General features: G+C 36.0%; 2 protein-coding genes across 3 annotated transcripts in view; one reads left to right on the top strand and one right to left on the bottom strand.

Annotated features, from left to right (window-relative positions):
- LOC306857063 (SLIT-ROBO Rho GTPase-activating protein 2-like) overlaps positions 1-8264 on the bottom strand; it is a 106858-nt gene extending 98594 nt beyond the window's left edge. Inside the window, exons 1-2 of one of the 2 annotated variants that reach the window (XM_079396728.1) lie at positions 8150-8264; positions 7081-7483 (exon numbers count right to left, since the gene is read on the bottom strand). In XM_079396728.1, the coding sequence (XP_079252854.1) occupies positions 7081-7147 (67 nt within the window). In that variant the 5' untranslated portion in view covers positions 7148-7483; positions 8150-8264. The remainder of the gene's footprint in view (positions 1-7080; positions 7484-8149) is intronic. The other variant, XM_079396727.1, reaches the window with a different exon arrangement.
- Positions 8265-9429: 1165 nt separating this feature from the next.
- On the top strand, positions 9430-13605 carry LOC306856503 (protein FAM72A-like). Its single transcript, XM_079395841.1, has 5 exons — positions 9430-9560; positions 9896-10090; positions 10194-10271; positions 10887-11011; positions 11816-13605. Exons 2-5 carry the CDS (start codon positions 9945-9947, stop codon positions 11908-11910), a joined length of 444 nt encoding a protein of 147 aa, XP_079251967.1. The 5' UTR covers positions 9430-9560; positions 9896-9944; the 3' UTR covers positions 11911-13605.
- The last annotated feature ends 8809 nt before the right edge of the window (positions 13606-22414 follow it).

Here is a 22414-nt window from a genome sequence, read left to right as displayed (position 1 = left end):
GTCATTATTTACTTTTCTTGCTTTCTACTTTTCTACTTTTCTTGCTTATCTGCCAATTTTATATCTTGATCAATCTTGAAGATCTTTTCAAGCGAATCGTTGAGATTGTGATCTTTTATGTCCTCATAATAATGTTAAAACTACAGCAATGACTGCCTATTAGATGACTGTGGCTGGTCAAATTAGATCGCGCGTCTCTACCATTTGTCTTTCATGCGTGTGACGCATTTAAAAAATTCAAACTAAAAACTCAAATTTTAGTTTCAGTTTCAATTTGTGCCTCGTGCCGTTCCAATCCTTTAAAGTGCTGCGCTGTCACCACTCCTAAACTTAACACCCAAATCAGTCCAATCATGTAATGTGACTGTCGTGCTTTATTTTAAAAGGAGTTATTAAAAGCGCATTAACTGCAACTGACACTGTTCCCCAGCTGCATTCTGTGCGCACACTCCAAGGCGGAGCTGAACACGAACAAGCAAAGTATACGGGGGTTTCAGGTGCGCACATAAATGGAAAAGTATACACAAAAATGTCTGTCTTGGTGAGTATTTACATAGAGACAGTCAGTTATGTCTTAAGTGAACAAAGAATTGGGGAGGGAAAAAATTTAAATAAAAAATTTGGATGCGTGTCAGTATATTAGACCTGTGCATTTTGTCTCAAAGCCTAATGCAAATACCTGCTGCTGTCTTTGTCATTAATATTAATCAAACAACAAAAGAGAGAAAATCATTCACTGCTCTTGCCTGAATCACTTTATAAATTAATATAAAGTGAACATTTGATTCATGCAATGATGCAGTGTTTTAAAGTTTAACTCAAGCTTTAATGACCATTTTGGTTGTTTAATGCAATGCCGTTTTTAAATTGTTCAAATAGATAAGTCATAGGTTTGTTCCTGTCTGGATATTCTCAATAGTACATCTCAATATTGGGAAGATCCCCATTCAGATTGTGGATTGTGATTTTGTGTGACAAGTTATTTTGGGAAGATCGCCTAATACCAACTCAAAAAAGGCAAGCAAGCACAATAAAAGCATCATAAAAGTGGTCAATATGGCTACGTTCACACGGTCAGTTTTTGGGATTGACAACCGCATTTTCTTTACAGGTGTGAGTCTCGAAATGTCTCGTTCACACAGCCGCTTACAGTTGTGTTTAGAATACGGTCTGTATGAACGTGCAATGGGAGTCAAGCCCGTATTCCTTACCAGTAACCATAGTGACAGTGACCAAAGTAAAATCAAAGATGGCGACGTCCATAAAACTGAAAGTCTTATCACTTTCTGACACGACAGAATTCAAGCCACGAGTTATTTCGTAAAATCTTCATTAACCAACAGCCGCATTTAAATTTGGGTGGAGAGTAGAGTAAGTCACGCATAGAACACAAAAGTGACGGAGCGGCTCGCTCGGGTGGAAAACTGACGCACAAACACGCGTCTAAATAACCAAACTGTGTGTGAACGTAACCGTATTAAGGACTCAAATACAGGATTGACAACCATATTCTGCTGCTGTGTGAACAATATGATTCATTAACTATATTCCAAACGTTCTGAAGCCAAATAATAGCTTTGTGCAAGAAATACACTAAGAAAAAGAGCCATATGGGTTTCAAAAGAAATGAGGGTAAATGACCATTTCTTTGTTTTCAGCAAACTGTTTCTTTGAAGGTGAAGTGTGCAATTTTTGCACAACTACGGGGCTGCCTTTAGTGCAAAAATTGCACACTTCACTTTCCACCTCGTGGAAATCCAACATCCTCAAAGGAGGAACTAATGGAAAACAGCCATGTCTGTGACAAGCAATCCATAATTAGCACTTGTTACAAGGTAACCCTTCCTGTCTGTCATCCTCCAATCAGGACAGCCGACTTAAGGGAGTACATCCAAAGTGTGCACTCTGACCTCTTTCATTTGATCCCCTCTTTAAATTTAAAAACAGAGTAAATGCTCCGGGTCTTAGAGTTAACATCGCCAACTGGCACGTGTTCTCCTGCCAAGCAGAATGCAAAAGTGCACTAAAACCAAGACTACCCATTTCAGTCTGACAAAGAAGTAGATTGAAGACAGAATGTAAATGGTTTTCAACTTTGCAGGCTCTCTCCAACCCTCCCCCACACGTTCCCTTGGATGAATGCCGGGAAAGTGCTTGATGACTTTACCGTGCCTGTTTGAAGGTCTTCTGGACTTCAGGACATTTAGCACAGACTGACTGAGAAATTACATTATTTAGTCCAGCGTTACCCATCAGGGAGATGAGCCACGAAAATGAGCATATGTGCATGAATTGCATGCTTGCTTATATATAGAGAAATGAAAAGGAAGTTGGAAATAGCTGGTCCCTGAGCATGCCTGTAAGTGGAAGCAGGTTCACGAGGGCAGTTAAACAGAGCAAGCACCTTCCCTTGATCTTCATCTGCATGTTTCTGATCCAGTCTTGCAGAGTTTGTACATTCAGATTGGGATTCACCTGGTGTTCATTTGTTGAGAAGCACAGTGGAAGACTAATTAGAGGGAACAGAAAGTCAATACAGCCATTTTCATTTCTACAGTAAATTATGCTGATGCAGTGCAAACTGTTTAATGAGAGTTTTAAGGAGTGTGATTTCAGTCCCATTCCTTCCTATTCTATGCCAGGTAACAGTTTGTGCGTCCAACCATGTGCATCCAGCGGGATCAGGCATCTGTTGTCAATTATGGCCTTTCTGTTGCGTTCACAAACATTACACTCTGTCTGTCCATTGGTGGACTAAGGGAACCGAAAATTTCTCCTGCATATAAAGGGAAAGAGGCATTTAGTACTTAACAGATGTTGGAAACACAGATGATTCATCGGTTAACATGTTAAAAAATTAGATCTGGACCAGATCAACAAGGTATCCTAATTACAGCAGAGACCTTCACCCTGATCCAGGTCAACCCCCCCAGGGCTGGTCCTCTGACAGGAAGTCCAAAAATCGGGGGTGAGTTTCCAATTCAAAAGCACACAATAGCAACAATGCATCTGTGTTGTGCACTGTCTCCCCCTCTTTCCTCTCCCTTAAACAAACATCCTTCCTGGGGAAGATTATTTCAGATCAAGTCAGCATTTCCACAAAGTACATTTACATACTGTATTCTAGCGCCGGATTGGGCACACCATCCATTCCACAGACTCATTAAGCGCTAATGTGAAGCAACTTGGCCGGAGCGGGAGCTACGGATCAATGCTGGCCTGTTCTAATTGAGGCACGCTCGTTATGGGAAGGGTATTAAAAAGGACAAGAAGAGATTAGTGGAAACGTAACGATTCGTTGCAGCTGCAGCGTGGGTAAACAAAGGCTGATGCGCAGCCGTAAACTTAAATGACTTTCTCATCATCGACCTTGCAGATTAACTGAACATATTGGAATGGCTTGGAAGAGGTGCTGTCGCTTTCTAAAAACTAACCAAGCCATAACCTTTGGATTGATCACTAGCAAACAATGTCATTGAAATACATCCTTAAAAGCAATATCTAACCAAAATTGTCAAAAAGCAAAGAATGCCATTTCTCCAATATAGGATCACAATGAGACCAATTCTATCAATAGTCATATAAAAATCTGTATGCAATTAATCAGCTTGGTCTATATATATTGATTGCTAATGTTAACACATATTCATGTGATGTCTCTCATTGGATCAGCCTCTGAATCATTCAGTCTCGTTGACCAATCAATATCTCACCCTGTCTGCTCAGAGCTCCAGATGTGTGAAAATTACAAAAACACTGCTAACGAAACCAAGATTTTTCTCATTCCCATACCATCTTTTTTTTGCGAGATAAAGCCAAATAACAGCTGCTCGGGTTGTGAAGACTTCACTATTTTGCTTGTCAGCAGAAACACATGCTGTTGCAGAATTAGAAATGTGCAGTCAAAGAGTGAGATCGAGAACAAAGATGAAGAAATCAAATGCAACGGTCTGTTTGGGCCTTGAAACTGGATGAACTGCATTACTGACATTCAAACAGGGAAATGTGAGGAACTCTGCTGAAATATGTTGAGAGGGAAAATGTTAGCAGGCTTTCGCACCCTCCCCCAAAAAACAGCATCAGCACTTCAAACAGAATTCAACAGTGACCTACATACATAGGCGTCATGATACTATTAAAATCAATTTATCTACAAGAATCGTCTGACCTAATCTATTTTGCAATACGGTTTCTCTACCATCTATAAATTACAGGAACTAATGCCATATGAATGAAGAAAATGTTTGTTTAAATCTTCATTAAAACAATCTGTCCAAACACTTCTGATTCTCTCTCTAGTGTTAAAAACGCATCAGGCACTGCACATAAAGAGGGCCAAAGCATCTAGGCTTTTTTTATTACCAATGCCAATTAGAGCAGTCAATCATTTTGTTTTCCCACAGCTTCAGAAAGCTCTTACATGCATAGTCACTTTTCAACTGCTTGACATGCTCACTTCCCATGTCTGAGGGATTATAGCATTATTATATACATTATCCAATCCTTCCAACCAGCTGTGGTGAAAAACAGCTGTACATTTCCCGCCATTCCTTGGAAATGTCAAGCCCATTCTTCCATATCCTTCAGTTCTTTCAGGTAAGAGAAGCTCTTACCGGAGCCTTTGATTTGATTCCTTTATAAAAGACCTGAATGGAGAACCTGGGGTATTGAGATTTGCAAACAAGAGTCAGAATGTTGCAATTCTGTTTGTCTGAAGCCCATGTATTCACTGGATTTTAATAGTTTAAGATACCAGCACCAACTCCAGGGCATTGGGTATAAGAACATGATTTCAATGGAAAAACTGAATGTTTCACATCAAGCTGATATTAATCAATGATAATCCAGTTAGAACTGTACGTAGCTTTGATGTGTCTCTCTGTGACTTCTCCAGTTTCAGATTTTGAAATGGATCACCAAGCAATTACTGCTTCCTCTTCTGCCACTAATTCATGACAGATTATTTAGCCAAATCAGCGATGTTTCACTAGGAATGGCTGCTTTCGAAATCTAGGCCATTTTTCAGCGTGCGCCCTAGCAATTCCTGAGAGAAGAAATCATGCTTATTATTGTTTCTTTCCAGATCCTGTCAGCTCAAGATTATTGAGCAAACTGATCTACAAGCATTTTTTTCCAGGTATGGCAGAGTAATAGGGATTTGCTTGTGAGGGAGGCTAGGGGTTCAAATTGGCAAGAGAAAGTGATACGACACAGGATCCAGAGAGAGGAGCTGGAGGAGGAGGAACAATAGTGTAAAATTAATATCAGGTTTATAGATGTACATTTATTTTATAAACTGAAACACAATCTCTCTTTGCACAAGAGCAGATCAGTGTGTTGGGAACTAGATTTCTCAGGGGTGTGAATGCAATTATTATTCAATTTTGCAGTTCTGTAAAAGACACTAAAGAAAACTGATGTAAATTTATCAACTTAAAGGCTGCTAAAAATGACAACTGTCGGTATTGAGAATAGTTTTAAGGAATATTTTCTGCTAAATAACTAAATGTTAATGTAAATATTGCAGCTCTCTAGTGGGCCCCGGTCCATTTAGTGGAAAACCAGTGAGCTGAGCATAACCATAAGAATTCATATTCAGCAACTGTAATGATTTTTCACTGACATAAGATATCATCTCAATATTTCCATTACTTTTGGGAGGTGAAATCACTATTTTAAATTTCCTTACTGCTGGACTAAACAAACAAACAGCTATGATGGCTTGCTTGTCCTAGTTGGTTTAAGATGGTCTGCCAGCCTCATTACCTAAAAAACTGACCAAAACCCTTCTAAAGCCAGCCAAAAGACCATGCTGAGACACTAGCTAAAATCATCATATGCTGGTTTGAACGGTTTTAGCTACTCCCATACAAAACTTGCATTTAGACACCCTAAACCAGGCTCTGGTTCTGTGTAGCAATATTCGTATGTCACAATGACCTACTTGAATAAACTCTAATAGATGAGAAACTCACTGGCTCTTTTTAATGAAGATTTTCCCCACAGTCAGCAGCAGCAGGCAAGGGCTGCTCAATTGTTTTATTCAAGTGCCAGTAACCGGGCAAATACACAAAAGAGCAGGCACACATAACTGCGTGAATGACATGATAGGGAGCTTCACTAATGAAGTGAATCATTCAATTCGTCTTTCAATTAATAACAGCTTCGTTTTACTTCATCAGACAGATGTTTCTATGGGAACGGAATCCCTCTAGAGCAGGGGTGGGCAGACTTGGCCCTTCCAGACCACTTTCCTTCAGAGTTCAGCTCCAACCCTCATCAAACACACCTGCTACTAGAAGGCTACAGGCAGGTGAGTTTTATCAGGGTTGGATCAAATCTCTGGCCTGGAAGAGCCAAGTCTGCCCATCACTGCTCTAGAGAGACAAAAAAAAGATGTATTTCTTCACACATCTGTGCGAGTGAAGAAATATGCGCGGTTTATTGTTACAATTCATTAAATATTACAATACTACTCAAAAAATGAGAAAACATAACCTACGCCTCCAAAGTAACACTTTACACAGCGTTGTATGAATAAACCTGATGAGGTTGCACAGCCATAAGTGAACTGTCACCAAGCATCACACCTTTACTTCAGTTTTCGGTCAGATAAAACGGCTTTAAACGTGTTGCCACGTCCCTGACCTACTGTAAAACATCTATGTCAACTAACCTGACATGTTTAAAACAAAATGATTGAACACAGCACCACACCAGCTCGTTTTGAGACACGCAGGGCAAAAGAAAAACGCCCTGCCTTGTCTATACGTAACGTTACAACCTACACAAGCTGACCGAGGGAAACAAAACAGCACAAACGTCTCATAAATAACACTCCGTTTTGAATAGTAAAAACCAGGTTAAAAGATTTGAGTTAGTATTGACAATATCGCTTCTCACACAGGCCACTGACTGACTGCCCGACATGTGGAGAAGAGCTAGCGTTGTTTCCTCACAAAGTCAAATAAATAACGGTTTTCTCGGCGTTTGCACCACTTGTGCTCCTACATACACATTGTAAGCTATCCAACAAAAACACAATGGTAGCCGTGGAAGAATGCGACATATTTCACTTACCTTTAACTTGCGTTTCATATTCGGCGATAATCTCCTTGTCCTTTCGAAATTTAGCAGGGGACGTCATATTTATCAAGTCCTGTCACAGCGAGAAACACCGCAGAACAATAGCCTCTTCGCCCGCACTTCGTCTACAGATATCCAGTGAATATGTCGGAATGGAAAGCAGTGGATGGGTATTGTCTCAATCACGCCGCATTATTAGTTGGAGCTGCCGTTGGCTTCCTAGGTTGAATATGTCCGTGACAACACTCGAGGAAATGAAGCCAAAAGGAAGAGTTTCATCACAGGATCCGCGCGACCAGACGCAGCGCCTTCAAAAGTTTCAGCCTTCGGTGTGAGTGAAGCTACAGAGGCTTCTCAGTGCTGGATGAAGGCATGGATTAGACTTCCCAGCATCACACTGCACACACACACACACACACACACACACACACACACACACACACACACACACACACAGGGCAGAGAAAAGTCCACTGAATCAGATTTCTAAAGACTAGTTCCTTACAGTAAACTTCCTCAAAATATTTTCGTTTTGTTTTATACAGACGTTCAACCTCATCAACGTTTAGTTTGAACAATGCAAACTGACGCATATTAAATAGTAAAATTATAAAACTGTCATATTTCATAATAGTAACAGTCACATAACAATATGGCATCAATTAAACACTCGTACTTTTAACCCAGTGTCAATCTTTCTGACATTTATTTATTTATTTAATCTAAGATCATTAAAGATACATCCCCAGTAAACTGCACACATGGGAGGATTAGGTTAAAGAGCACTTTACACGGTCATATCATGTAAAAACACGGTTAAATTGAGGCTGCCAATCCTGAAGACTGCGGGGTTGTTGAGCACTTTAAAAATCACTATAGTCCTCAAATGAAAGAGGTTTTGAGCAACAAGAGGGAGTTCGTCGAGTAACGTGATGTGAAAAGCAGAGGCCCCTGGTGACTCTGAATAGATCAGGCTTAAGTAGACTTTCATCCGCAGGATCGCGGAGGTTTCTCTAATGCGCCCGTATCACATACTGTTGAACTGAATCGATCCATCACTTACCTTAAAAGGCGATTTCCATGTCTAACATCGAGTTTCATTTACCAGATTTCTCCCTCAAGACTTTGCTGTTACGCTATTCTCTCAATTTTCCCAAACTCAAACCCCGCCTATTTTCATGGAAGAGAAAGAACAACCCCTCTCTATTGTCATTGGTTACAACACACGAACACGACATGAATCTAGCAAAATGCCAAAAGATACATTTCTGAGGCATTAATATTGTTTTATTTCATACGTCCATTGCATGCCGCAGATTTTAAAGGCTTCAGTGAATTAAATCACTTTACAAACTGCCGTTTTACAAACTTCCTTTTTACTGTTGGTTTGTTTTTTCCTTTTAATGTATGTCGTCGTTTATCATAATAAGATCAATAATCGTCAGAAATGATTTGTGTCTATGTGTTTATTCTTTTTTTTTTGACGATGTCTGTTCGTGAATGAATCCTTGCGAGTCGGATCTTTTCAAGGAATCAGATGAATCGGTTCACAAACCCGGTGTTTACCAATCGAACTGAACGATTCATTCACGAATTAATTCTCCAGTCGGTCAAACAAGCTATACGAACTAAGTGAAAAAATGTGTTTTGCTTAAAAGGTGAGAATTTATGCGCTCGTCCTATGTGAGAAAAATACTTGTGGAAATATTCATGGAAGAGAAAGCCTTTTTGCAGTGCGTTTAATGAATATTGTGTTCACGTTGTTTGATTTTCAGGTTACGCGCTAACTAACAGTTACCTAGAGAACAGACTAGCCAAAAAACAAGTAATCATCAATTTGAAACACCCAACAATTGAACTGAATCTCTTGTGGAGATGGTTTGAACAAAGGAATAGAACATGAAACTGCTTTTTAGCCAAGATATCTAAATGTAATAATAAATATTTTAAATGCAAATTATTTGTAAGTTTTAAATAACTTTGTGTTTAATGAGCCGAATCACTGCTGCTACAAACTATCCTAAAATGCACGGCAGTAATAAACACACTTAATAATAATATTGAATCAAAATAAACGTAAGAAACATGTACCTACATGGGATGTCAGGGACCACGTTATGATAATAGAATCACTGAACACGTTTTGAAACGACTCGTTCGAAAGAACCGACTTGCAGAAACGATTCGGACTTCCCCTCTCTAGTGGTTTTGTGGTTTGCGGAAAGGCACTGCAACCAATCATCTAAGGAATTTGAGCTGACCAATCATGTGTGCGATATGGTAATTTAGAACCAATCAGCGTTAGAGATCGGGCTGTTTGAAAATCTTTCAGGAAGTGTATATCCGCTTGGACGCGGACGTAAACAAACGTAGCTTAGAAAACTAAACCCCGTTGTGACTATAGAGAGATTGTACAGTAGTACAATGTGTTTCTCTACCGCCTAGATCTAGAACGATCTGATATCCGGTAACAGGTAAGAATGGTTTTATGGCATGCTTAGTGAAAAACTAGATCATATTTTAGTTAGCTAGCTAGCTCTCTTATGAGAAAGGCACAGCTTTTCTTAGCCTCTTCTAACAGAGGCGTAAAATGAGATGTAATTATTGTGATTTGCATCCATAATATCAATGTGAAGGGCTTTTCTGTTTTTGTGATCAATAGACTCTAACTTGGAGATGCTGTTAAGGTAATAACTTCCAGGTGCAAACAGGCTACAGCTAGCTAGCTAGACAGGTGCAGGTCGTCTGTTAAACTTCTGCTGTAGCCTTCACTACAGGTACTGACTCTGTTATCATTTTAAATCAACAGGAACCGGCGTTTTGTGAGGAGCTTTACTTGAGAAGATCTCAACTCAACGATGTCTGCTTCAAATTTCAAGAATAAGTGTGTGACACAAGTCAACTGTATATACTGTGACAGTCTGCTGTGCAGGAGAGGGATGAAAGCAGTACTTTTGGCTGATACGGAAATAGAGTTGTTCTCAACCGACATACCACCAAATAGGTGAGGTATCCGTGATCAGACTTCAAATTTATAAACGTGGTCATCATATTCTTTTTGTTTGATAGTCTGTTCCTTTTAATAGTCTCTGTTTCCCCCCTTTTAGGACAGTTGATTTTGTGGCAAGCTGCTATTCCACTGAAAGCTGCAAATGCAAATTAAGAGACATCGCTTGTTTGAAATGGTAAAGTTGTCTTTATAACTACTATCTCTTAGTTTTTACTCGTGTTGTTTAGGATAACAGTAATTTTTTAGGAAGTTAATATTTTTATTCTGCAAGGATGTATAAAATTGTCGTGGATAATGTTACAAAAGATTTCTATTCCAAATAAAAGCTGTTCTTTTAACTTTCTATTCATAAAAATAAATAAAATGTATCTGTTTCCACAAAATTAGGCAGCACAGCTGTTTTCAACATTAATAATAATAATGTTTTTTGACCAATACATATTAGAATAATGTCTGCTAAAAATTCAGCTTTTGCCATCACAAGAACAAATTACATTTTAAGATGCTTTTTTACAATAGAAAAGTTGTAATAGTGTTTCACAATTTCATTTTTCCCCCTCATTTCACATTAAAAATATTAGCAAACTTAAACTTTTGAATGGTAGTGTATTATTGTTTTTTTAATTTGCACTGCAGCATGTTTAGACTTGTAGGTTGACATCAGACTTGTTTAGGTAATGTTCAGTCCATTGTTAACACTGAGCCATTTGCTGTTCTGTTTCATTTTGTCTTACAAAGCATTTGAATCAGGTGTTTTTGTTTGTCTCTCTGGCTCTTTCTGCACATTCAGTGGCAATGTTGTGGGATATCATGTGGTGGCCCCATGTAAGCCCTGCTTGCTGTCCTGCAACAATGGTCATTTTTGGATGTTCAACAGTGAGGCTGTGTCCACCATCAACAGACTGGATGCAACAGGTTTGGGACGTCTGATGCAAAAACACCGTCTATGCCCTCTACTTATGGTCCGACAGCATTTGGATACCATTGTTTCAAAGATGATTGCTCATAGCCATCAAAAAAAAGAAAAAACTAATGAAAGTATAATATACCCAATGTTAATGTTTGTATAAATAAATAAAAACAGTTCAAAGAATCTCTTCTAATACAAAACCATAAAAATACTTTTTATTATTATTTTGGTCTGCACTTCTTGTGCATTTAAAATGAAATTAAGCTTAACTATACACTACTGTGAAAAAGTTTGGGGTCAGTGATAGTTTTTTTTTTTTTTTCTTCTACAAGGATTCATTAAATTGATTAAAAAATATGACAGTAAAGAAAATAATAGTTTTAAATAAATGCGGTTAAAAAAAAGCATTTCCACAAAAATATTAAGCAGCACAACTGTTTTCAACATTGATAATAAGAAATGTTTTGTTGAGCAGCAATTCAGTATATTAGGATGATTTCTGATGGATCGTGTGACACTGAAGACTGGAGTAATGATGCTGAAAATTCAGCTTTGCCCTCACAGGAATAAATTACATTTTTGTATATATAAAAAAATCAGCTGTTTTAAACTGTAATAACATTTCACAGTTTTAGAGTTTTTCTATGTTTTTAATCAAATAAAAGCCTCCTTGTTGAGCAGAAAACTTCTCAAAGACGTGAAATCTTACAGGCCATAACTTTTCAATGTTAGTGTTAAGATCGTATTTCAGACATAAGTTAATAAAATTTGTTTAAAAAATAAATAATACAAGTCTGTCTCTTTCGTAGGGCAGAACCTTCTGCTGTGGGGAGATCTTCCAGAACTGGAGAGCAGTGATGACGAGAGCCTGGATAGTCTCTCAGAAGAAGAGTACCTCAGATAGAAACACACACATCTAAAGGAAGTAGACTCCGACGGTAGCGAACTAGTTTACTTCCATTCACACAACTCCGTTTAAAGCACATTGTCTTTAGCTGACTGGGAATAGACAAAAGGGGAAAAAAAAGGTCTTTACCATCCCAGCTTGAGTTATATGCATTTCTTTCTGCATCCTCTCAGATTAGGTTCAGTATGTCAGAGTGCCACTACCAAAGAGATTTTTCTGTTTTCTTTGCTTTACGGTTGCAGTAGCACAAAACATTTAAAGATTTAGAATGTTGTCCTCATATGTCTTTATACAACATTCACAAATGGATGAGACTGTTAAAGATTAACAGTAGTATTACGTTTAGGTGTTAATACTGGTTATTTACTCCGGTACTAATGCAGTTTTTGGGAGGCAACCAAATGGAATAGATAGATAGATAGATAGATAGATAGACAGATAGACAATCTTGCAAAATGAAATGTTCGTTCCACAAGTCTAGATGGTTTTATAGGAAGGAAATGACTGATATTTACCATGTTTTAATGGTTTACCAGTATATTTGTCCAATTCAATTGAATGTCACAAAGTCCCCTCAAGATGAATATCAATTGGTACATTTATTCTAAACAAGGTTCATCCCTGCATAATATTGTCTTTCATCTGATTATTTTCTGTATTTAGATTTTGCTCTTTTCACGGCTTTGACATTTGAAGTGGCACAAAATGACATGGCAGCTTTGAGTAGAGTAGTTAGGTCTCAGCTCAGTGACATTTGGCATTTCAACAACTTTAATTTAACATTATGGTACTTTGTACGTTACACTCTTTTCCATTAATGCTGTTTCATTACTCCAGTTATGTTTCACTGTTTGTCACCAGGGCAATCATCAAAAATGACAAAGAAATCTGCACTTAATTGCTGTAAATTCTGCATGACACTGTGTGACAAACTAGACACAGCATTTTTAAAGGAACACTGCACTTTTTTTGAAAATAGGCTCATTTTACAACTCCCTAGAGTTAAACAGTTGAGTTTTACCGTTTTTGAATCCATTCAGCCGATCTCCGGGTCTGGCGGTAGCACTTTTAGCTTATCTTAGCATAGATCATCTCGCTAATAAGAGTTTCGATAATTTTCCTATTTAAAGCTTGATTCTTCTGTAGTTGCATCGTGTACTAAGACTGATGGAAAATGAAAAGTTGCAATTTTCTAGACCGATATGGCTAGGAACTATACTCTCATTCCGGCGTAATAATCAAGAACCATGGATGCAGCAGGCGCAGTGATATTACGCAGCGGATGAAAGTAGTCCCCAGCTATATCATACATAGATATACTCGATGCCTCAGTAGGGACTGTTTCTATGGGCCGCTATACGTAAGCCGTCCGCCATATTGCAGCGGTGAACTTGATGTCATTCACCATAGTAATCACTGAATATTTGAAAGATGCCACAATCCTGCACAGAACGGCTCTATGCGAACCTACAGTGTGGAGAATGATGTCAAAAATACCGTTCAAAGATGTCAGCCGCATCTACGTGCCTGGAGCGGTCGAATAGGGTGTCTATATATGTCTATGATATCATAACTAGTTACCTTTTTTTTTTTTGAGTACAACAAAATGGCCTTAATTTTTATACAAAAAATAATCTGGTATGGAAGGCTTAACACAATAATACCATATTAATTCCAGACAAAACATATTACAAAAAACATAAGATAAAAAAAAAAGAAACCGGAACGAAAAAAAATGATAATTCTAATAATTAAAAAGAAAATATAATTAAAACAAATTATATAATACAAACAAATTAAACAGTTTTACTGCCTTTTGGATTTTTCATTTTTCTAAAGGCATCTAAAAAAGTATTTTAAATCATTTTTAAACACAATAAACAAGGGAGGTGATTTAAAATATCAACATTTACGTATAAAGAATTTTGCTAATAGTATAATATTATTAATCAAGTCATGCCGTATTCCGTACATTACATCTTGTAAGGTTCGAGTGAAACTATCAGCAACCACATACTTCTCTACCATCCAGTCCTGCAATGCTTTCCAAAAAGACTGAGACAAACCTCATGTGAAAAATATATGTTCTGTATCTTCAAATAAATGTTTGCATAGATAACAAGGCACATTTTCCAAATTAAATTGAGTGCAGAAATTTATTGGAAGGATATATAATTTAATATTTATTTATTTATTTTTTCTGTATTTCTTTTACCTTGGGAAGAATAGGACATTTTCGATAGGATGTTCTGAAATATTTAAGTGTTTTTGTCAAATGTGTGATCTAACTTCTTTCTTAATATTTGATGAGGGTAGTGTGACTGGATGATACATTGTCTTATATATTTGTTAGTACAGAGTTTATTCTCTATTTCAGTATCACCAATATATAACAAAGGAAGGACAGCAGTAATTTTGGAGTAGGAAAGGGAACATCTCATTAACATTTTTATACCCGAAGGTATTGCATTAATAACAGTGAAGAATTGCTTTGGATAACAGGCAAATCCGTGTTTTAAAGTGAATGAATTGTAGTCTAACATTTTACCAGTCTCATCCATTAGATCCAAAACTGACCAAATATTTTTATTTACCCAGTCCTCATAAAATAAAGATGTGATTCTATGTAGAATATATTTGTTATTCCATATAGGAGTATTATGAGGTGCCAATTTCCAACATAGTAAGAGTTGTTGGTGGAATGCTGATAGTTTCACTGGAAGTTTGGGTAAATCAAAGTCACATTTGAGAAGAAAGCGGATACCACTCAATTTACGAAACAAAGCTGAAGGTACAGCATACCAGAAGCTCTCAATATTACCTAAAAACATTTGAAGCCACTTAAGTTTTAACAAAATATTCATACTCTCAAATTCAATTACATTCAGACCACCACCTTCATACACTTTAATAATCAGATTTTCTAATATAATGAGTTTTGTGCCTCCAAATAAAGTCATACATTTTTTGATTGCTTGTTTTTATAATAACTGAAGAGGGAGCTAAAGCAAAAGCTGGATAAATCAGTCTAGATAAGTATTCAACTTTAGTTTGAAGAATCCTCCAGAAAATTGATCTGTCTCTTTGCAACCAGCAATTCAAGATACCTCCGGCTTTATGTATTTTATTTTCTAAATTTTCTTTCATACTAATCTTCAAATCTGGAAATAGAAATGCCTAGATATTTTACGGTCTCTTTAACTGGAATATTATACAAGGATAACTCTTGAATGGGGTGTAGGGCCAAAAGTTCACATTTGTTTAAATTTAGTTGAAGGCCTGAAGCTTTGCAGAAGGAATTGACTAGAGAGATAGCCAGAGGAATTTGGTCTTTGTTTTGTAAAATACAAATAAAAGAGGGGACAGCGGGGCATCCTTGCCTTATTCCACGGCCAATCTTAAATCTTTGTGTGGTACCAAAAGGGAGAGAAACTGAACTGTTCATGTCTCTGTAAATCATTTTTATAACACTGATAAACTGTTCACCAAAACCAAAAAGTTCTAAGGATTTAAAAAGAAAAGAATGCTCTATCATATAAAAGGCCTTTTTGAAATCCAAAAATAAAATGAATCCATCATCCTCTATCAAGTGACTGTACTCCACCAAATCCATCACCAACCTTAAAATGAATCGAATGATACTGAAAAAAACTAAATGGTCTCTCTGCAGTTAGAACTGGACAATCTTTATATTAAGAAAGCCAAAGGTGCATATATACGTTCTAGGGCTAAATAGATAGAAGAGGGTGAAAAAAGTACTTCTTACTTTTGTAGATTAGAAAAAAGACGACAATCATGGCCTCACAGCTAATTTTTACAAATTCTTTTGGAATAATATTAGATGATTATTATTTAATGCTTTTGTTGAATCCATTGAAGATGAATCTTTAGGCCCCCACTATGAATCAGGGTCTGATTACATTAATCCCTAAACCAGATAAAGATATGAGATATATGGATAATCTTCGTCCGATCACATTGCTCAATAATGATTATAAAATTTTCACACATATATGTTCATGGTATGGCAGCAAAGTTCCTTGATTATAACACTGGAATGAGAGTATAGTTCCTAGCCATATCGGTCTAGAAAATCGCAACTTTTCATTTTCCGTTGGTCTTAGTACACGATGTAACTACAGAAGAATCAAGCTTTAAATAGGAAAATATCGAAACTCTTTGGTCATTTTTGAGCGAAATGCTAATAGTCTAATCCGATTCAATGATCTATGCTAAGCTACGCTAAAAGTGCTACCGCCAGACCCGGAGATCGGCTGAATGGATTCAAAAACGGTAAAACTCAACTGTTTAACTCTTGGGGAGTTGTAAAATTAGCTTTTTTTTTCTTTTTCTTTTTTAAAGTGTTGCTTTCTGCTTTGAGGTAACAAAATGATTTGCATCCTCAGGGCTCGCAAAATCGCTAGCCCGACGTCCTGGGGCTATTGTGTTTTCCAGTCGGGCTACCAAAATGTAGCTATCACTGCCCTGCCCGACGGGCTAGCTTAAATACAGGACAATGTTCCCTCTAAGCTGAGCGACCGCGCTCTTCTTCCACCGCGGCCGTGCAGAAGAAATAATGTGCCTCGCGCACACAAAAAATGATTTGGGAAGCCATTTGATTGAATGCCTCCAGTAAAAGGGAAAGAATAGCAATGCTTGGGCAAACGCTATAGAGCTTATGTCACGGTTTCATAGAAAGAGAACGATATGCACCAAATGAGTCGCTGTAGAAACCGAATACTTCAATGGTTGTGGTGCGCTCAACACGAGAGACGACACAAACGCAATGACATGTGAAATAAAACATACTCGTGTATTAAAGAAGAGCGGCTTAAGTGCTGGAAATAGCAGAGGATGGGCAAAGAACGGCAACAAAACTCTGAAACATGTACAGTCACACACAAGAGTATTGTACAAACTACTTCATAACGATGTTTAGACCGCTATAGAAAAATTCATATGTTCACGTTTTTTTTATATTTAACTTACAGATCTCAGCTTAAGTTTTGCTTCAGTTTCTATTCTATCAGTTTAAATAGTTTGTTTTGATAATATATTATGTTAGGGCTATATTATAAACTTGATAAATCTTTATCTTGTTTTTGAGTCTCTTGCTAATCAAGGCTGTATTCATTTAAAAAATACAGAAAAAACTGTGATTATAGTGAAATATTATTGCAATTTCTAATATTGGTTTCCTATTTTAATACCTATACTATAAAATAGTATTTATTTCTGTGATCAAAGCTGTATTTTCAGCATCATTACTCCAGTCTTCAGTGTCCCATGATCCTTCAGAAATCATTCTAACATTCTGATTTATTATCAGTGTTGAAACTGTTGTGCTGCTTCATATTTATATGGAAACTGTGTTTCTTTTTTCTTTGATTAATAAGTTTAAATGAACAGCGTTTATACAAAACAGAAATATTTTCTAACAATGGAAGTCTTTACTATCAATTTTATCCATTTAACACATCCTTGCTGAATAAAGTTTATTTAAAAAAATTTAAAGTATCTTTAAAAAAGAAAGAAAAAAATTTCTGACCCCAAACTTTTGAACAGTTTATATTGTAACACAAAATCTCTATTTTGACCAAACACAAAACTAAAAATAAAAACGCAGTACAACTGTTTCCAACATTGATTAAAAATCAGCATATTAGAACGATTTCTGAAGGATCATGTGACACTTTGCTTCACAGGAATTAATTACATTTTAAAGTATATTAAAATAGAAAACATTTATTTTAAATTGCAATAATATTTCACAATATTATTTTGTGAAATAATATTCAGTATATTTTATCAAATAGATACAGCCTTGATGAGCATAAGAAACTTCTATAAAAACGTTATTGATCCAAACTTTTGAACTGCAGTGTATTGTACAGTAAAAACAATTTCTCAGGTAACCTAAAATGTACATCATTTAGTTACATCAAGGGTCAAATCAAATATAAATAGCTCATTAAAGTTCAAAGTTACACACTTGCTGTACAGGTCTGGTATAAAGAATGCTTTTGCTCAGGTGCCCGAAATGTCCGCCCAATAGAGAAGTTTTACTCAGCAAGAAAAACAAATTAGAGGAAACATTGCTCCCACGGGTCCTTAAATTTGATACAACTAAACTGAAGAGTTTTTAAGGCCTTAGACAGTTTTAAATGCATTTAATGGTATAATAAATAATTTTTCAAATTGCCTTGTTCAAAATGTTTTTGATTGACATTTATGGTCTTTATTTAAATTTCTAGTTAAATTAATTTTCGGGCTACCAAAATCTGAAGAGTACCTGCCTGAAGGGCTACCAGGGATTTAGAAATTTTGCGAGCCCTGATCCTCTTCCATTTCTTTTGATTTCTAAAGACATGCTAGTTGTTCAGTAGCTGTTTACCATTTCACTGTGTAATAATATGATTTTCACAGATCATTTTTAAATATTTCACAAATATGAAGGCTATTATGCCACTGTAAACATTTTCCGTCATGCTGTATTGAAGGTTGCATTTTAAGTTAAAATAGCAGCAACAAGAGTAAACGACCACTATTGTGATAGCTTTCAGGTGTAGCATTTTTAGGGGTTGGCTCTTATGCCTTGAAGCGATCTTTAGTATGCATCTATGACCAAAATAAAATGGCAAAAAATATGTTTGCATTTTAACTTATTAACAGAGGATTTATTTGATTTATCTATGTTTTGAGTGTATTTATTAACAGACATGATACTGTATTTATACTGACGTGATTTAATTTGCGCCACGTGAGGATGAAAAGAAAAAAAAACATTTGTATACTTTTGATCTGCACTGACAATATGTTGTTGGTTTAAATTTTTGGTTATTTTGTATGCTGAATGTCTTGATATTAAATTTTTAATGTGGATATGCCTGTGTATGTTTCCTTTATTCAACACTGTAATTTTTAACTGTTTTAAACATTAATCCTTTTGTTTAACATTGCATGTCAGATCAAAACCTACGCTAATGTTTATAAGTTTGGGGTTGGTTCTTTTTTTTTTTTTTTTTTTAAATACTATAAAAACAGTGATATTGTGAAATATGGTTACAATAAGATAATTCTATATTGTAATATATTAAATTGTAATTTATTCCTGTGATGGCAAAGCTGAATTTTCATCATTACTCTAGTCTTCAGTGGCACATGATCCTTCAGAAATGCTGATTTGCTGCTCAAGAAACAGCCTATTATAATCAAAGTTGAAAACAGTTGTCCTGTTTAATATCTTTGTGAAAAATGTGATACTTTTGTTACTAATTAAGCAAAAAAAATATATATAATACCTTTATTTCAACCACTATATTTATTTCGAAGTATAATAGAGAAAATTGTCAGAAAAGTGACAAAAACTCTAGCTACAATGCTGACACAGATGCAGAGCTGTTTTGCTGAAATGGCATGAACTTTGATGCAATCAGTGTTTCTCAGATTCACCTCTGAGAGTGGTTAGACAGATTAAAAAAGCCTGCAGTAAGTGAGACCCACAATTCACTAGAAACCAGTGAAAGCATACACATCCAGGAAACGCCTTCATCATGATCTGAGGTTTGTTTTTAGCAAGGACTTCAAAGTAGTTTTTTTTTTTTTTTTTTTTTTTTGGCATCAAGGTTAACAGATAGAACCAAAACAGTCAAATGACTGTGCATATAGTACAAAGATTCATTTTACAGCAGAACTATGACACAAAGCAGCAACGAAGAATTCATTTGAATAAACAAGGCTGATGACCCAGATTTACATTTAAATAAACTTTGTACTTCACAGATATTCTCCATTAAATGTAGGCTAATTTATTGATGTCTGGAAGTTTAAATGAATAAATAAATCAAAAATTCAAGGTGGGATATTTTCTTAAAGTTTGCGGAACAGATTTGGAGAAATTCAACATTACATCACCGACGGCACCCATTCACAGAAGATCCATTGCTGAGCAAGTGATGTAATGCAAAATTTCTCCAAATTTGTTCTGATGAAAAAGGAAACTCATCTACATCTTGGATGGCCTAAGGGTGAGTATATTTTCAGCAAACTTTGATTTTTGTTCCTTTAGAAAATTTAACCATCATATTGGTAAATAATGCATTTGAAATGTCAAAATATTTTGTCTGTCTTCCATCATATCAGGCCAAAATCCATGCCCATAATCTGAAATGAGCAAATATTATTGCCCTTTTCTCTGGAAAATGCTGACGTACTTTGTCTGTGATAAATTGTAATAACTGTTCAGACAACTTGAGCAACACCTTGCAGTATTTCAGGCCTATCTATCAAAACAGCCTTGTCTTTATAAACACACCTCAATAAATAAATCATTTGTCAGAACACTTGTCCCCAATCCAGCTGCTCTTTGTAAGTGCACACCTCCTGACAAACACAACTGATAACATATAATATGATACCATACAAAATGTTTAGTCCTGCCACTTTCAGCAACATGCTAATGGTTAAAATCACATGTTGTCAAAGATGAGACTGGCTTGTGTGCTGGATCTAAATTGACATTTTAGTGGAGCCAAAACACTATGAAAAACTGCACTCTTTAACAAAAAAGGTTCCAAAAAGGGCATTTTCGCAGTTATGTCATAGTGGAACCATTTGGATTCCCCAATGAACCTTTTAGTGAACAGTTCTTAAAATAACCTTTATATACAATATATATATGGATGGAGATACTGTATATACTGTATATATATTATTGGTGTGAAGAACGTTTTAATAATCTAAAGAACTTTATCCACTGCAATGGAGAGATGCCAATAAAAACCTTTATTCGAGTGTAAGGTGTGGTGCTACTATAACATTTGTCCTGTTTTAGGTCGCTGACTGGTATAGTAGTAACAAAGGCTCATTTATTTTACATTTTGGTATATAAGTTGAAAATTAGTTTGAATTTATGTTTTTGTACGATCTGCTCATGCCCCTCCATGGATTATCCCTTTATGGAGACATTTCACCTACAAATCATTTGTTTTTGTATGATTCGGATTATACAAATTCAAATGAAATTGCACATTGTGCAATACTTACACCTATTCATGAGACTGGGTTGGGTAAGAACATGTCAAAACAAAAAATAAACGATGAACAATTTTATGTTCTAATAAAATGTTCCTACAACAAAAAGATTTATGAAAAAGTGTGGTGGACAAAGAACATTCTATCAATGTTACTTCATGAATGTTTTATTTGTAACTTTGAGAAGACCTTTACTGAATGTTAGCCAAAATTCTGTTTACTTCTGATTCTGATTAATTCAAGCGGACAGTATAGTAGTTTAACAGATAAATGCGATTCAATTATTTCAGTTTGAGAAACCATTATGTACTCCAATACGCATCGGCATCTAAAGTTGTTAATCCACTAAACACTCAGTTAAGTATGAACAAAAACTTCTTCTTTTGTGTGTGTGCAAAATGATTCACTCCTATTAAAGATGAGATCTACACCTGCACAATCACAATGAGGACTGCCAAAGCAGACAACTCAAGGCACCTGATCAAACTTACAAAAACACTGGCCTTTATCCCATGTATATTTGTTTAAACATGCAAATAGAGATTCAGCAATCATGGCTAATTTAGCATGCGGTGTCGCCTCAACATGTAGGCTACAATCAGAATACCTTCTAAATCATTTTATACTAGGTGTGTGAAAGTATGGGGGTTGGTTTGGGCGTCACTGACAGGGTCTTCTATTGTCACTCACTGACAAGGCCTGTCAGTCTTCAAGAATGACTCGAGCCGAGAGTCACCTTAAGAATAGGAGACCTGAAAAGGTCTGTCAATGGTTGTGAGAAATGGCTCATTTTGAATGGAGTGTTGTCCACAGATCAGGAATGTCTGTGAAAGGTCAAAACTGATTAAATATGTCTTGAATAGAGCAGAGAACAGTGCGTAGTAGAGTTCACCGGCAGATAAAGGTGTGAATTTAGTACAGGTTTAAAATCATAATATAGTTTAATAGCTTTGATAATGTTTTTGAAATTAAATATTTGCATAGGAAACACTGGCATCTAACAATGCCTTGGAAAAAAACAGTTAATATATAAAAAATAAAGCATATGCACAAACCCAAATAGGAAATAAAACTATTGAATAAGCATGTGTCCTATTCTGTGTCCAAAGCTCCAGAAACATTGGTGTCTTGTATTTTAAAGCAATGTAATTTATGAAAGAAAACAATCCCATCTGTAGCCTATGTGTGCGAACAGCATTCAGATGTAACCACCTTTGTAATCCTTAATATTTTCATAAGTAACTGTAATTTAATTACACATTTTTTTTCTCAGTAACTGTAACAGATTACAGTTACATTTATTTTGTAATGAATTTTCGTAGTTTTAATTCTGTTTTATGTTACTAGTTACTCTCCAAAAGGCATTTAAATACTCAAAATTGGAATTTAAAAAAAAAAAGCAGAATTTCATTTATTGTGTTATGGTGTGACTGCTGTCTTATTAAAAATAATGTTTTCATTATTAAAA

The sequence above is a fragment of the Barbus barbus genome (assembly GCF_936440315.1).
Source record: "Barbus barbus genome assembly, chromosome: 37".
Classification (NCBI taxonomy): Eukaryota; Metazoa; Chordata; class Actinopteri; order Cypriniformes; family Cyprinidae; genus Barbus; species Barbus barbus.
This window is presented reverse-complemented; position numbering and strand designations above follow the sequence as displayed.

Bases quoted from the DNA above. Each gene is read 5' to 3' on its own strand.
- LOC306856503 (XM_079395841.1), top strand. From the start codon at position 9,945: ATGTCTGCTTCAAATTTCAAGAATAAGTGTGTGACACAAGTCAACTGT. The intron at 10,091-10,193 runs GTGAGGTATCCG...CCCCCCTTTTAG, and splicing joins ACCGACATACCACCAAATAG to GACAGTTGATTTTGTGGCAA. The intron at 10,272-10,886 runs GTAAAGTTGTCT...CTGCACATTCAG, and splicing joins GACATCGCTTGTTTGAAATG to TGGCAATGTTGTGGGATATC.